This window comes from Manacus candei, unplaced genomic scaffold, assembly GCF_025592945.1.
Source record: "Manacus candei isolate 608988 ecotype Guabito, Panama unplaced genomic scaffold, ASM2559294v1 h1tg000028l, whole genome shotgun sequence".
Taxonomy (NCBI): domain Eukaryota; kingdom Metazoa; phylum Chordata; class Aves; order Passeriformes; family Pipridae; genus Manacus; species Manacus candei.
In genome coordinates this window covers 42,463,031-42,477,458 of record NW_026138076.1, presented here as the reverse complement: position 1 = coordinate 42,477,458, position 14,428 = coordinate 42,463,031, and the positions used below count along the sequence as shown (strand labels likewise).

General features: G+C 41.0%; 1 protein-coding gene across 7 annotated transcripts in view; it reads right to left on the bottom strand.

Annotated features, from left to right (window-relative positions):
* NR3C2 (nuclear receptor subfamily 3 group C member 2) overlaps window positions 1-14,428 on the bottom strand; it is a 205,641-nt gene that overhangs the window by 42,284 nt on the left and 148,929 nt on the right. For all 7 annotated transcript variants that reach the window (XM_051790912.1, XM_051790914.1, XM_051790911.1 and 4 more), the window contains one exon: window positions 12,930-13,046. In XM_051790912.1, coding sequence (XP_051646872.1) covers window positions 12,930-13,046 — 117 coding nt within the window. The remainder of the gene's footprint in view (window positions 1-12,929; window positions 13,047-14,428) is intronic.

Genomic DNA, 14,428 nt, shown 5'->3' with positions numbered 1-14,428 from the left:
TTAATAAGTAACACGTTAATCTGACAGGATTGGACAACCTAAAGACAAGAAATAAACATGAAGTCTGATCTATGGAAATGTTACATTTTATTTGCCTTTGGTCAGACTCTGCAAAGATCCAGGCCCATCCAGAAATGTGATTCTTGTTCTTGATTCACATTTGATATACCAAAAAGGGAAGCACAGCACGGATGGAAGAAAGAGCTTCTAATGTACATTTTAATCCACGTAATTGTACACTATTTTCATTGTGTTCACTTAAATGTATTTTGGTTCTCTATTCAAGTTGAATTTAAACTGCTAATAAAAGTTAGACTGTAACTAGATCAATATTTCCTGCTTATTACTTTGCTTGTTTATAGGACAATTTTGGAAGTGTTTGCATCTTGTTTTGTTTGGAACAGATTCTAGTACATGAAGCAGTGCAATGCTGCTCCAGTACAGGACTGTAAAGTACAGAAACAATATATCTGAAAAAGTTTATCCTATTGCCCTGAGCAGGATAAGCCGTACTTTGCCCAAGTCAGTATGTCATTAATCTCCAATAATAGGAATTCCACAATATCTCCAATCTTCCTCCAACATCTAACCACTCAGTTTTCTCCCAATATCTCCCAATTTTGCATCATTTTTTCTGCAGTAAAGTTGATTTCTCTTCATCATTCCCCCAGCGGCCATAAAGAACTTACCACTCCTGTCCCATTTTACACCACTTTTTGAATTGACTGGTATCATGGTCTTCTTAATATGTTTCTCCCTTCTACACCACAATAAAATAAGTTTCTTCAGTTCTTCCTTACAGATATATGTTTTTGGGGTTTTTTTCCCCTAAGTTTCTTATTATCCTTGTTCTTCCTTGGGAGGTCTCTAGTCTGTATACACCTTTCTTCAGGCACATGATATGAAATTTCAGGAAGGAAGATTCAGTTTAGATGTTAAGAGAACCTTTCTAAATGTAAAGCTCTGATGTGAAAAAATGGAATAGGTTATCAAGGGACACAGCAGATACTTCCACACTGAACAACTCTGAGAAGAGTTAAGAGATGTGTCCTTCATTTTAGGAAGGACACAGGCACTACTAATCCCACTAACCAGGACAGGAATGTAGGTGACAATTTTGCCAGGCTCCTCCACCCCCTCCACCCTGTCCAGAAGTGCTGAAACCAGACACAATCATCAGGCCCACACTTGCCAGCTCTGACAAGGAACAGAATAATTCCTTGGTATCAAACAAGACTTGCCTATTTTTGCAACAGTTTTACATTGCTGACTCTAAATTTAACTTAAAATCATCACACAACCGTGCTCCTTTCTTCACTGCAGTCCCTCAACAGCTGCTCTCAGGTATCTCATTTCTTCATACCTCCACTTGCACTTCTCAACATCACCCTCTGCACTGCACCAAAAATGCCATCATGTTGGCTGGTTTCAGACACTAGAACTGAAGATGCTTCTGAGTTCTGATTCTGTCCACAAAGGAGAATTTCCAGATCTGTAGATTTATGTATTTGTTCTCTACTTTGTTATACATGTAATTACTAAAATTACTAGTAGACCAAGAATGAACCCCAATAGGACCCTACCTCAGACGTCCTTTCAGTCCAACAACAAACCACTCACACCTACTTCAGAAGAATGCTGTTTTCAGTAACTATGTGCCACTTAATGAGAAATATTATAATATTTTAATGAGAACTCTGCATTTCCTTCTGATTATACTTATGGCTCGAGATATTGAGTGGTGAAATACAAACACCTACAGGGAGGTGGCACCTCACACCAGTGCTTGCACGGAACAGATGCTATTCCTCTGAAGTGCACTGCCTTGTACACACAGGATTCAGGACTGTGGATCCACAGCCACAAAGATCTGCGTGCAGGGATGGCCTTTGTAGCATGAAGATGGCACAGGAGGTGCCATCTCGATTGTCTCAAAAAAACTAAGGTGAAAGCCTAGATTAAATATTGTGAATTTTGAGGTCTGATTCGATTCAGGCTACCTACCGGTCTAACACATGGGACAGTGATGTCCATGGAAATTAAGAAGGCAAGGCACTGAGGAGGGTTTGGGTAAGAGACAGAGGGAATTAATCTTTTTTTCAGTTCTGCTGAGCTTCAGGCTAGGCATTTGTGAAGAGATAGCAGGCAAAAGTGACAAAAGAAAGCTGAGATCCAAAGTGCATTTTACAGGAATATTTAGGTTGTCAGGGAAAATGTCTAACACATTTGCTTGTTTCTCAGCAATCCTCAAAGTGATAATTAAATGAAAAATAACAGTTTCATAGGGGTACTCCTCCCTGTGTGGGAACAACTTTCACCAAATGCCAATTAGTGGTTTCCTGTTAAAATCAAATCAAGCTGGTTTTGATAAAGCTTTTTAATGAGAAATGGATGAAGTATGAAAATTTTCCTCACATATACTTCATATAAAATCCCAAACTGGCATAACAGAATCTCACAGTTAACATTATTGGTATATAAAACTCCCTCTTGTATTTCTTCATTAATTTCAAAAGAAATGTATTTACTAAATATTTAAATCATCCAATAAACAAAGCCTTAAAAAAAGCTCACAAAAGAAAATTGTTAATGATGTTAATGAAAGCCAATCTTAATCAGTCCTTTTCAGATGTTCCCAAAACTAATTTTTTACTTATTCATTTCTCAAATGTATGGCAAATTCAATCATTTTGGAGCTAAGCGTTGTCTACCAAATGCATCAGTGGTTTTGACTATTTATCAAACAGATCTAAAGACAGGCAGTAAAATGCCAAAACAAACATGAAGAGGAGGTTACTTACAGCTCCAGTATTTGTCACTTACAACTCTATGACACCTGTAGCAATGAAATACTTGAACTGCAAGCGCTGGTAATAATTTGATTAAAAACAAAGTTAAGGAAACTTTGGAGAACAGATTTTGAAATCTTCCACTGTACCAGACTGAATACTCTTGGCTATGATTACTGGTTTCTGCCTTGCGCCAAGTGACAACCTTCCCTCCCAAGACACCCATTCCCATCCAACCTTCTGCAAGAGTTCCTCATCCAAGTCTCTCCTGCTTTTATTTGGGTTGATACCCAACGCTAACTCTGTTCCACTATTTATGTGCCTTTCATCCCTATCCCGCAACACAAAGACATCTTGATTGCCCTGTTACAGTCCTGTAGACACTTACCATACATAAAATTTCCTCTTTGTATTTGCATTGGAGACACGGGTTCTCAACAAGCTATTCAGAGTTCCTTGAAGGCATCGACAAGCAAACTCTGCCACAGCACCTCTCATTCCATATCTTGAGTGCTCACGCTTCCACTCTATGCTAAAGACTGTGCCATGTTTTTAACGCTTCATTTTTGTTCTACTATTGCTAGAACTAAGCTTTCTAAGTGTCATACTTCCCTCTGTGGTCTTTCTGGTTACGCCATAACGCACCATATTCCCACCAGAATTTTCCCCAAGTAACAAACATTTTGAGATCCTTTAATCTCCTCACCTGTATGACTTCTATATCCCCAGTTTTTATTAACTCAGATTTCTCTCCAATGGCCTTACTCCAAATACATTCAGTGCTGCTGGCCTGTCCCTCATCTTCTAGAAATTATCTGCCCCGCTTCCCAGAACAGCAACGCTACCTCTGAAATACAAGCTGGCTGTTTATCTTCTGCAGTCATCTCGGCCATATTTTTCACCATCTAGTTCATGATTAGTCATTAAAAAAGAAAAAAGGAGTATAACCATGTTAATCTCCTGCTTTAATAAATCTCCTTGAATGTTACTGAAAACACCCTGTATGTGATATCAGCCACTTTTCCAGGGAAAATGCAATTCTCTAACGTTACCCTTATATATGATCCGGAAAAACTGACGGCAGAGAACTGCAAAGGCTGCTTTTTGTCAGGTATGCTTGCTGCATCTCACACTTATTTTAGTAAAACACAGATACTAAAAATGGAAAGCTGTCCACTTGGGAATTGGTGGGGAGGAAAAAGTAGGAAACAAGATTCAAAACAAAATACAAGTTTCTAAGGTAATTGTGAAGACATATGAGAAGACAAGAGGAAAGAACAACAGGTTCATGTGCTAAGGCATAATCTGTGATTGAATAAATTTTCCTTGTGACATCGCTGGAGTAAACCACATCTCTAGAGTCAATTCGTCAATTTAAAACCTGTGAACTGCCAAAGTAGCAGACAATCAAAAGAGCAACACAATGTCAGAAGAATAAGAGCACAGCTTGCACAGCCTTAGCATCACTGTTTCCTCAAAAACGTACTCTCACACAGAGCATAGACATACAGAGTAGCTCATACAATGAGGATCAGTGATGTCAAAATCTAAGAAGGCTTTTTGTACATTGAAACAACATTTTCACTTTTTTAAAAATTTATTTTATTTTTAGATTCGCACACACATTATCTAGCTTAACTCCACTTACCTGACATTAATCATAGTCTGGAAGAGACCTGGGAGAGTTGCACGATCCATCCTCTTGTTCAGACCAGAGCCAAGTGTACCCTCACCACTTCACTCAAATGTTTATTTGCTCTTTAAGACGCCCAATGACAGACTTCAAATCTTGCCCAGACCATTTATTTGAGTGCTTCCCTGGCCTTACAGAAACAGGTACTTTCCCATCTCCTCACTTGCATCTTCCTTGCTGCTCATGACTTCCTGTCCTGCTTTTCACAGACATGGAAAGCAGATCATCTCCCTCTTCTCTTTACCAACGCTTGTTGATAAAGCAAAACTTGTTGTCCTCCTCTTCAACCCTCCTTCCAGCCATTTTTTGACTAAACAATACCAAATCAATCTGTCCCCAGCAGTTAAGTTCTAAAGGCTACTGATCACCCTCATTGCCCTACTCCAGGCTCCCCTGAATTGGTCCACTTGTTGGAGGCAACGAATGAGGGTTTTAACAAAAACCACAATTCAGCACACAGACCATACTTTGTCCAAGGTTGTGTCAAGCATGGCAAGTTAAGTCTTCCATGCCCTCTTACTCAGGTGGAAACTCTGTCAAGCAATGGCTCAGCAGAAGCTAAAAGGACAAGTTCCTCCTGCTCCTACAGCTTCTCACAGTGATAGGGAAGCGAGAAATGGAAACGAACCACCGGAGACCACAGGGAGAGGTTTCAGAAGGATTCTGGTGATAACCAGAAGCTCTGGAAAGAGGAAGGGGAGACAGAGGCAGGCTTTCACAGCAAGGACTCCACTTTAACTGTGGGGAAGACTGAAAAGGATATGGACTTATAGCACTGTGGAAGCAAAGCATGATAATTTGGTGATTCCAGGAAAAACAGAATATCACCAAGAGCTGTGTGTAACAAATTTTGGAAATGCTGAAGCGCTCTGGTCTATTCCAGCACGATGAGGCAAAGCAATAAACAGCAGTGTTATGGGTTTGCTTGCTTTTATAGATCTGTATGAGGAATAAAGCTAAATAAAAATTCATTCCAGATCCTCAGGAAAACAGGCTGTTAAATTTAAATATCCTGCAGAGAGGAAAAAGGGGGGTCAGCCTTGGTTCTGGGGAGTCAAGAGGTCACAAATCTCATCTACCCCAGGGTGCCTCCTGGAGGTGAAAGCTGGAGCCCTGACAGAAAAGCTCAAAAGCTGATAGGCACTGCACAGGGGGCCCAGGCAAGCCTGTCAGGGAATGTCTGGCAGAAGGCATCCAAACAAGAGCCACTGCTATGCTTCAGTCCTATCACCCAACAACAGCACAATGGTGGGAGACAGTTTTGCACCTCTTCTGGGAGGACCTGAACCTTCCTCTCAGAAAACTGCAATCACCCATTTCCATCTTGTGTTTTGGACCACAGCAAGACACCATGGTACAGAATCTGAAGCGCTGGGGAAAGAGTGACCTCTGAGCCTGTACACGGAGTGCTGTGCAGTACCAAAACCAGACAACACCCCACAGAGCCTCCATGCACTGTACTGCCATGTGACACGAGGCAGGCTGGGACACGCACTCCCAGCAGGAGCCCTGGAAAGTTGCAGCTCCTTTGCAAGGCCGGCAACCAAGGGTGTTACACCGTGAATGGTACGATGGAGAGTCCAGCAGATAAAACAGGGAAGTCTGGAGTTCAGCAGACCCACGCCAAAAGCCTGAAAGGCTGTTCCGGGAGCAAACACAAATGTTGCTGGCAGCTGGGTGCTTGCAGAAGGCAGAGCTGGAACCAGGAAAACTTGCAAAAACAAAGCATGAACCTGATTAGGAGTTTGATCAAGGATTGCTGGATGTGAGCTGTGTGCTTTCAGAGGAGTGCAGTGCACCTTCTCAAGCTGCTTTCACATATGAAATAAAATCATCAGCCAAATGCCAAGTATAAGGACACACTTTCAATATTGCTTTTAACTGATGCCCGAGAGATTACTCTGACATTACCAGTCCTCTTCAAAATTCTACATTTTTAATCATCATTCACAAATAGTTTCTTAATAGTTGTAGTGAGTGACTGTTCTCAATTATCTGTAATCACAGAATCACAGAATCATTTAGATTAGAAAAGACCTTTAAGACCATCGAGTCCAACCATTAACCCAACACTGTCAAGTCCACCACTAAACCACGGTCTCTAAGCACCAGATCTACATGTTTTCTGAACCCTTCCAAGGACAGTGATTCCACCTCTTCCCTGTTAAAATGCTTGACAGCCCTTTCGGTGAAGGTATTTTTCCTAACATCCAATCTAAACATCCTATTCGTGAAGATGGTTCAAGCTGAAAAGTTAGAGGGTCACACTGAGAGCAGGGCAAGAGCAGTATAACATGGAAGATGGACAAAAGAATAGGAAAAGTTCATTGCTGAACACATTGGTTGCTACAAGATCTTAAGCAGTAGGACTCACTTTTTTTTCTTTTTCTTTTTTTTTTTTAAATATATTCATGGGGTGTGGGGTGGTGATGCATATTAATGATAATCTAGACACTGGCAGCTACAAGTACCACAACTAAGTTGTCCAGCTAAAATGCAAGAAAAATTTACAACATTTGCTTCACAAAACCCACAAATTACTTTAATATACTGCTGATAGAAATTTCTTGGAAGAACTGACACAAACTCAGCTGAATGCTCAAGTTAAAAAGAATATTGACTAGATTCCCTCAGAAGAAAATGCTACATAATAAATGCAAATAAAAATGCATTAAAGTTAATGGCATTTCAAAATACTTTGCAGTTAAAGCCTAAATGAAAACATAAAAGTTAAACACACATACACCAAGTTGCTTGTGTCTTACACAGAGGGGTTTATTTTCCTTTAAAATTTATGAAATCTTGGTTAGCAGAAATGTTTAAAGAAAACCAAGAGGATGCATTTTTGCTGTATTTAATTTTTTCTTAGTTTTCAGTTTTTGAATACTCAGATTTTCCCTCTTCCTTTTCTCCCTCTTGCTTTCTTTTTTCTCAAAAAGATAGGAACAATGATAATAAAAGCCACATAAGCTCCAGTAACTGAAAATAATACTGCAGTCTTAAATCCCTACTAGTATGAGTATTAAACAGAAAACAGAAAGCTGGCAAAAAGGTGAAGTACTGTATCTTATTACTGATTCTCTCATTTAACCTGTTTTTCAGATTATTGAAATATTTTACTGTATAAAAAATAAGGGTATCTGCAAGTGAAGACTACAAATCACACACAGCATGTTGTGCATGAAGTGTCTTACATATGTAAATGTATGCAGACCCAAGACTCAGATTTCACAGGCAATCTCTGCAGACAGAATGATGAACTATGTAATTTGCAAGGTGAAATCTACTTTATGTCCCTTCGAGATCCAAAGGGTCCTTCAGCAAGCTGCTTCTTACTGTTGTGGGAGACCAGTTCTGGTGAGTCTCAGTGGTGTTTCATATGGGAGCTGAAGCAGGAAAGGACTGCAGTCCTGCATGCTACTGACCTTTCCCCACTTTCCATCCCCTCTGCACACATGGGACATCACAGGGCAGAAGAGAGATCTTCTCTGATCACGCAGCAGAAGAGGGAGGGATGCCTGGTTACTACGTCACATTAGAAGGGCAAGGACCAACCTTCCAACCAAAAGGGGGTGGTGGTCCCCTCAAGTGACACCCTATCAATCATTTCCATTCTCCAGGCTTCAGCACAGAGCGTGGCACACAGCAGGAAGGACACAGGAGGCTCTGTGCCACCCTGGTTGCCATGCGATACATCCCAGGGACTGCTGCCTTAGGGGATGCTGCTGGTGGTGGCATAAGACACCATTCCCACATCAGTGTGGGGCTGGGGGTCTCACCATGACACACCCCCCCAAGCGTTACCATGGGGACAGACACAACTAAGGAACAGCAGCATGAGGTGGGAGTCAGATGAAAATGTCTCGTGCGGAAGCGAGAGACTCGCCAAGTCCGATCACAGTGTATGCTGGAAGAAACTTCCCAATTCGTGAAGTCGTTCTGGTCCATAATTAACTGAAAATTAATTACAGAATCTTGAAAAGAGCAGAAACCAAAAATGGGCCAGCATACCTTCATAGTGCAGTTGCTCACTCTGAATCTCTTCCAATAATTAAGCCTAGCATATGTCACTGGAGTTAAAAAAAAAGGTAACAAAACAACAAACAAAATATGATTCCCAAAAAAGTTTGAGCCCTACTTGCTGAAGGGGTACGTCTGTCTGCAGCGCACACACATACTTTCTAGAATGAGGAGGATGATTTAACATGATACTTGGTAACTTCAGCTTTGCAGAAATTACAGGTTGCAGATGCTTCTTATAAAATCAAAACAAAAATTGAGAAAATAAGATAATTAGGTAAATTATTTGCTGACTTGATGAATAATTTTCTAAAGATTATTAGAGGATATAAGAGATTGGAAAACACTCCAATTTTTCAGCAAACAAAAGGAGGAGGTAAACAATAAAACTGCCAAATTATTTTGGCTGAGCATTCATGAAAAGGTGTATTTTGTATTACTGTATTGCACATATTTTTTTACAAGGTGCTTAATCATGGCATGCTGCCACCTATCAAAATAGTCTTTTTTTTAATTTAGAAAAAATTTTAGCATGCTGGGAAGTAGAAGATATGCCATCAAAACAAACCCGTAAGACTTTGACAGAATACGAAAGCACTCTATTTTACTGTTTTTAAAATATTGAGAAAGAGCATTATCAAAAGAGAAAAGAAAAAAAAAACTAAGAAAAAGATCAGCAGATTAATCAGAAATAGTGTAAAAATCTGCTGCAGGAAACATGGAAACACTATTTCCGATTTGCAGTTTTCCATTACGGAGATTAGTATCTTCAGTAACAGTAGGAAGACAATCTCAAACCGTCAAACTACAAAATTTGCTTCATAACCCCCCCTATTTCAGTAACTGGGAGGAGCTGGGTGGGTGGCAGCCTGGGGTCTTAAGACTCCCACCTGTACATGGGGAGGGTGGCAAAGGAGAGTCAAGTTCCTTTCCAGCCTAAGGGAGACAAGGTCTTGTTCCCTAAGGCAGCATTTCTTCTTGATCAACTGGAGGCTGGTTGTTTTTTTTCCTTTTTTAAAGAAGTGGATAAAACATCATAGTTATATACAAATGGAAAATAAATGTCCATAGCTTCAGCAGCTTGCACACATTTCAGCCCTGAGCTACGCTGATGACCCTTTTGCATATCATCTTACTCTATTTCTCACAAATCAAAGCACATTGGCACCTCTGATACAGTTTGGGGTGTATGTTTACATGTGCTTCCCTTTGGAGGGTGAGAGCTTAACTCAGATCTGCTGCACAGAGAGCACAGCACCGTGCACTGTAACACAGCTACTGTTACAGTACTGTACTACAAAGAGGACTTAAATTGCATTTATAAATTCAGTTTTCTCCAGCTCCTTACTGATCGCACAGCCTAATAAAATACTTGCCCATTTTGCCTATAAGTCCAAGCTAGAAGCAGGTAAAAGCCCATTTTCACTGGAGTAATGTATATTCTTGGCAAAACTAGGCTGACCACATGAAACTACAATCCACAATGTAACTTCATAATAATACGACCATACTCATTCTATTCAAACTAATTATGAAAAAATGTTATTTAATATCAAACCTTGGAATTTTATATGAACATTACTGTTTTCAAGTACCCATTAATACCTCTTCTTGTCATTTCCACCTCCTTTTCACCTCCGCTGATCACCACCACATCAGAAATCCCTTGCAACAGCACACAGAAGGTCCCAAAACTAAGTTTGAGATGCCATGGATGTCCAGTGCAGAGCTCACCACCAGAGACAGATGGCCTAAGCAGTAGAAGTCCTTAAACTATCAGCATTTCCTGCCAGAGTTGGACTGGCTCACAGGCTGGGAGGTCCATCAGTATGATTTGGCAGCCCCTGGGGTTCTCATTCTCTAAACAGTAATGGTGTCTCTGGGCTGCAGGGGCTTTACTTCTCCCTGGTAGCCTCTCCCTCTGCCTCCAACCTGCCCTTTCTGTCCTCAACCACACAGAAGGCACTGCACTGACACCCAGAACCATTTCCCCGCTATCTCATTCAAGGCAGTGATTGGAAAGACCTTCTCATGCCATTTTAGCTCCTTTATGTGGCATAAAGGGGTCAAATCAGGACTGATAATTTCACCTTCACTTTCTCTATGTGATGAAAATCACCGAAACAGCTAAACTGTAAAGCTCAACCACATGCCAGCTGTACACTGCAGAGGCAGATCTGGCCTTCCAGATCATAGAATCACAGAATCACTGAGGTTGGGAAAAGACCTCTGAGACCATCAAGTCCAACCATTAACCCAGCACTGTCAAGCCCATCACTCAACCATGTCCCAAAGTGCCACATCTATGCATTTTTTGAACACTTCCAGGGATGGTGATTCCACTGCTTTCCTGGGTAGCCCATGCCAGTGTCTGACCACCCTTTCAGTGAAGACATTGTTCCTGATATCCTATATAGATGTCACCTGGCACAATCTGAGGCCATTTCTTCTCATCCTCTCATTTGTTACTTGAGACAAGAGACTGACACCGACTGCTACAATCTCCTTTCAGGTAGCTGTAGAGGGTGATAAGGTCTCCTCTAAACCTCCTTTTCTTGAGGTTAAACACCCCCAACTCCCTCAGCCACTCCTCATCAGACTTGTGCTCCAGACCTTTCACCAGCCTCCTTGCCCTTCTCTGGACACACTCCAGCACCTCAATGTCCTTCTGGTAGTGAGGGACCCAGAACTGCATTAAAGGCACATCACTGTTTACAATTTCCAGCAGTCTACCAAGCTCCAACACAAGGGAAGATTTTCCAATGCATTCCTCATTTACAGCATTCCAGTCAATATAAGAAAAAAGAAAAAAAAAAAGCAACCCCCTGTAGCAAAGTTTCCCTCCTGCCTTGTTTTCTTGCAGAGGATGCTGTGTGAACACGTCTTTCAAAACACACCAGGACATCACGGCGATGAACTCATGACGCTGCAGACAAAGTGTCACGTGCTGCTGTTTTGGAAGGTTATCAAGTCCAATGGCAGCCCTGTGTTCTGCTGAAGGTCTAAGCACATATAGATCTTGCAGGAGCTCCACTGGTGCTGCACAGGGCACATCCAGGGAGGAGGCCCTGCACCAGCTGCTGGTGGGAGGCAGTAACATTTCCAGCACTCCAGAGAGCTGACCTTCCTGCTCCACACATATTTTCAGCGCTATTTTCTGGGATGAAGGAGCTACTACCATGGAGCTTCTGCTTCCTCAAACAAAGGTGCATTCTGTTTCCCTTCCTAGATTCAATAGTCCAGGTCAAAACTAAGGGAAAGCTGCCACCTCCCCAGCAGGCACAATGGGGCCCTGTTTTCCCTTGGGAAAAAGAAACAAGGGGCCTAGAGGGTAGGGCAGTATCTCAAAACTGGGAAAGCGGCTGAAAGAGATCTTAACAGGGCTACTTTCCCCCAAAAAGTAAGGTGTGGCTTGTCTGAGTATTTCTGCCAGGAGACAAGACAGAAAAAGAAGTCTACAAGGAAGGAAGAGGTACCAGGCAGCAGGCAGAAACCAAGATTTTGCATATAACCTATGAAAGACAAGCAGCTAAATCTGTCTGTAGAACTAAACTGAGCTGCTAGGAGAACAGATCCAGAAGGACAAAAAGCAAATTGTCAGATAGGAAATGATACAGGAAGAAATTAATATATCCATGTTGTAATTTTCTGTATAGTGAAAACACTCTAAGGGAAGGGTTACTCTGTGCATCAGAGAAAGGACCTGCAGCAGTATCCAAATCCCTGTTCACAGTCAACATAATAAACATAAGAGTGGTAGGAAAAAGGGATGTATACTACCATTTGCTCAGATGATGGTTTGAAACATGATGCCCACTGAAGCACAGTCAGAAAGGTGCAGACATTGCAATTGAAGAATTAAAATAACAGAGAAAACTACTAAAGATTTTGTTATCATGCTGTTTTCAAAATACTTTTGAAAATTAATAAGAAAAATTTTGCCTTTTTTTCTTGGTACATGAATGATGGAGTAACATCATCAAAATTATTGCATATCCTAACAGTCAGAGAAATAAATCCACAAAAATTCCAAATACGCAACAAAAAAAGTTGAGAAGTTTCACCATGTGCTTATTTGCTTTCATGATAGCGCAAAATGTTTTTCAGAATTCAAGAGAATGCTCATCACAAAAAAAAAGGCATGCAATATTTGAAACCTTAACACTTTTAGCTTACGACATTCCACTAAAATTACTGTCATCATAGAACACCCACTTTTCTTTTTTGTCTTCTGGGCCATAAAATATATATCTCCAAAACCTGATTTAGAATGGCAATTGAGTTTATCAGCTGTTAAGCACTTTTTCAGGATAACTCCACCTTAAACTTTTGAGATTATGCAGCTGCCAGAACCGTAAAAAGGCTGCACATTTCCACTGTTTTCGCCTAATCAAATTAAGAGACCAAACTATTAATATTCTGCTTACCTCCTAAATTCATTCCAGCTTGCAGACATTTCTGTAATCGACAGGCTGGGCAGTTCTTCCTTCGAATCTTATCAATTATGCAGTCATTCCTTCCCGCACACAGGTAATTGTGCTGTCCTGAATGGACCAAAAATAAAATGCATTATTAGAGGATATATTTACAGAATTCAAATTTGTTCTTCTCTGCTGTTCTGCAGTCATTTAAAGATTCTTATTAATGAAGACATTTCAAATTTCATTCTTTAGCCTTTCCAAATGATCTTGGTGAGTTGTCACAGGTCTTTACTAGGAGCATCTCTCCTTTTTAATTCAGGAAAAAGTTTTGGTGTGTCACTCTCAAGAGAGATCTCATTACCTTTTTTTTCTACACAACACTGGAGTTTTTCTTTTAGTGAAAAAAAAACTATTAGTTTGAGCTTTTTCAAATCTTTTTACATGTACTGTATCACAAAGCACTCTGACAACTCTAAATTTTGGTACATTCTCATGCTCAAGAAGTTCAGGATATAAAGCAGAAACGCATAGCAGGGGTTAACTTTCCCAGTATATTCCACTCTCTTCAACCAGTTCACCAAGTACTTGATTGCTGATTTAATCAGTTACTTTCTATATAGCAGAAGGTTTCTAAATGGTTTACCAAAACAGGCTTAAATCACAACTGTATTATTTCATTTATGTAAAGCCCCACAGAAGCACTCCTGAAGAAACAGCAGGTATTTAATGCACAACATTTAGCAGAAGGGAAATACATGGCAACCAGGGAAATAAGCTGGCATTTGAGAACTTGCAGACTCAAAAGGCATTTCACTCCATGGGAGGAACACAGGTGGAGCAAACGGATGCAGTGTCTCAGGCAAGGGCACTCCCACGTGGACTTTTCAAAGCTCAGTGCTTGAATTTGATGCAGAAGAATAAAGGAAGCCAGGAGGGGTTGGTGTAGTGTGACAGCAGAAGCGAGAGGAAAAGATTATTTTAGGCGCCTTGATCCAGAGGTGGCACACAGGGATCTGGGGTGGCCAGAACAAATGTGCAGAAACCCCAGAGCTGTGAAAATAATGCTAAAGTTGACGCCAATGACCGAAAGGAGTAGGAGCTGTAGGAGGGGAGGAGAAGTCCAGGCAGAGCTCAGGATCAGAGCTGCACTGTAATGGGCACGGGCCAATGTGTGCGGGGAGGGGGAGCAAAGATGTAGCTTGATACAGGGACAGAGCTGCTGTAGGACAAGAGGTATAAAATATGTCTGCCAAGATATTTTCCATAATACACATATGTTTCCCCAGGGAAAGACAAAGAGAATATTCATGGGACACAGGAGACCTGGCTTCTGTTTTAGGTTCTTTCAGGAATTTGCCTTAAAATTTCAGATAAGTCGTTTTACATCTCTGCATCTGACTTCCCTTCCCCTTACCCAATGTTATCTATCTAGACGACGAACTGAAGCTTGGGTTGTTTCTTGAACCTCTTCACTGAGCACTTCCCACAAAGAAAAGCAATTTTAT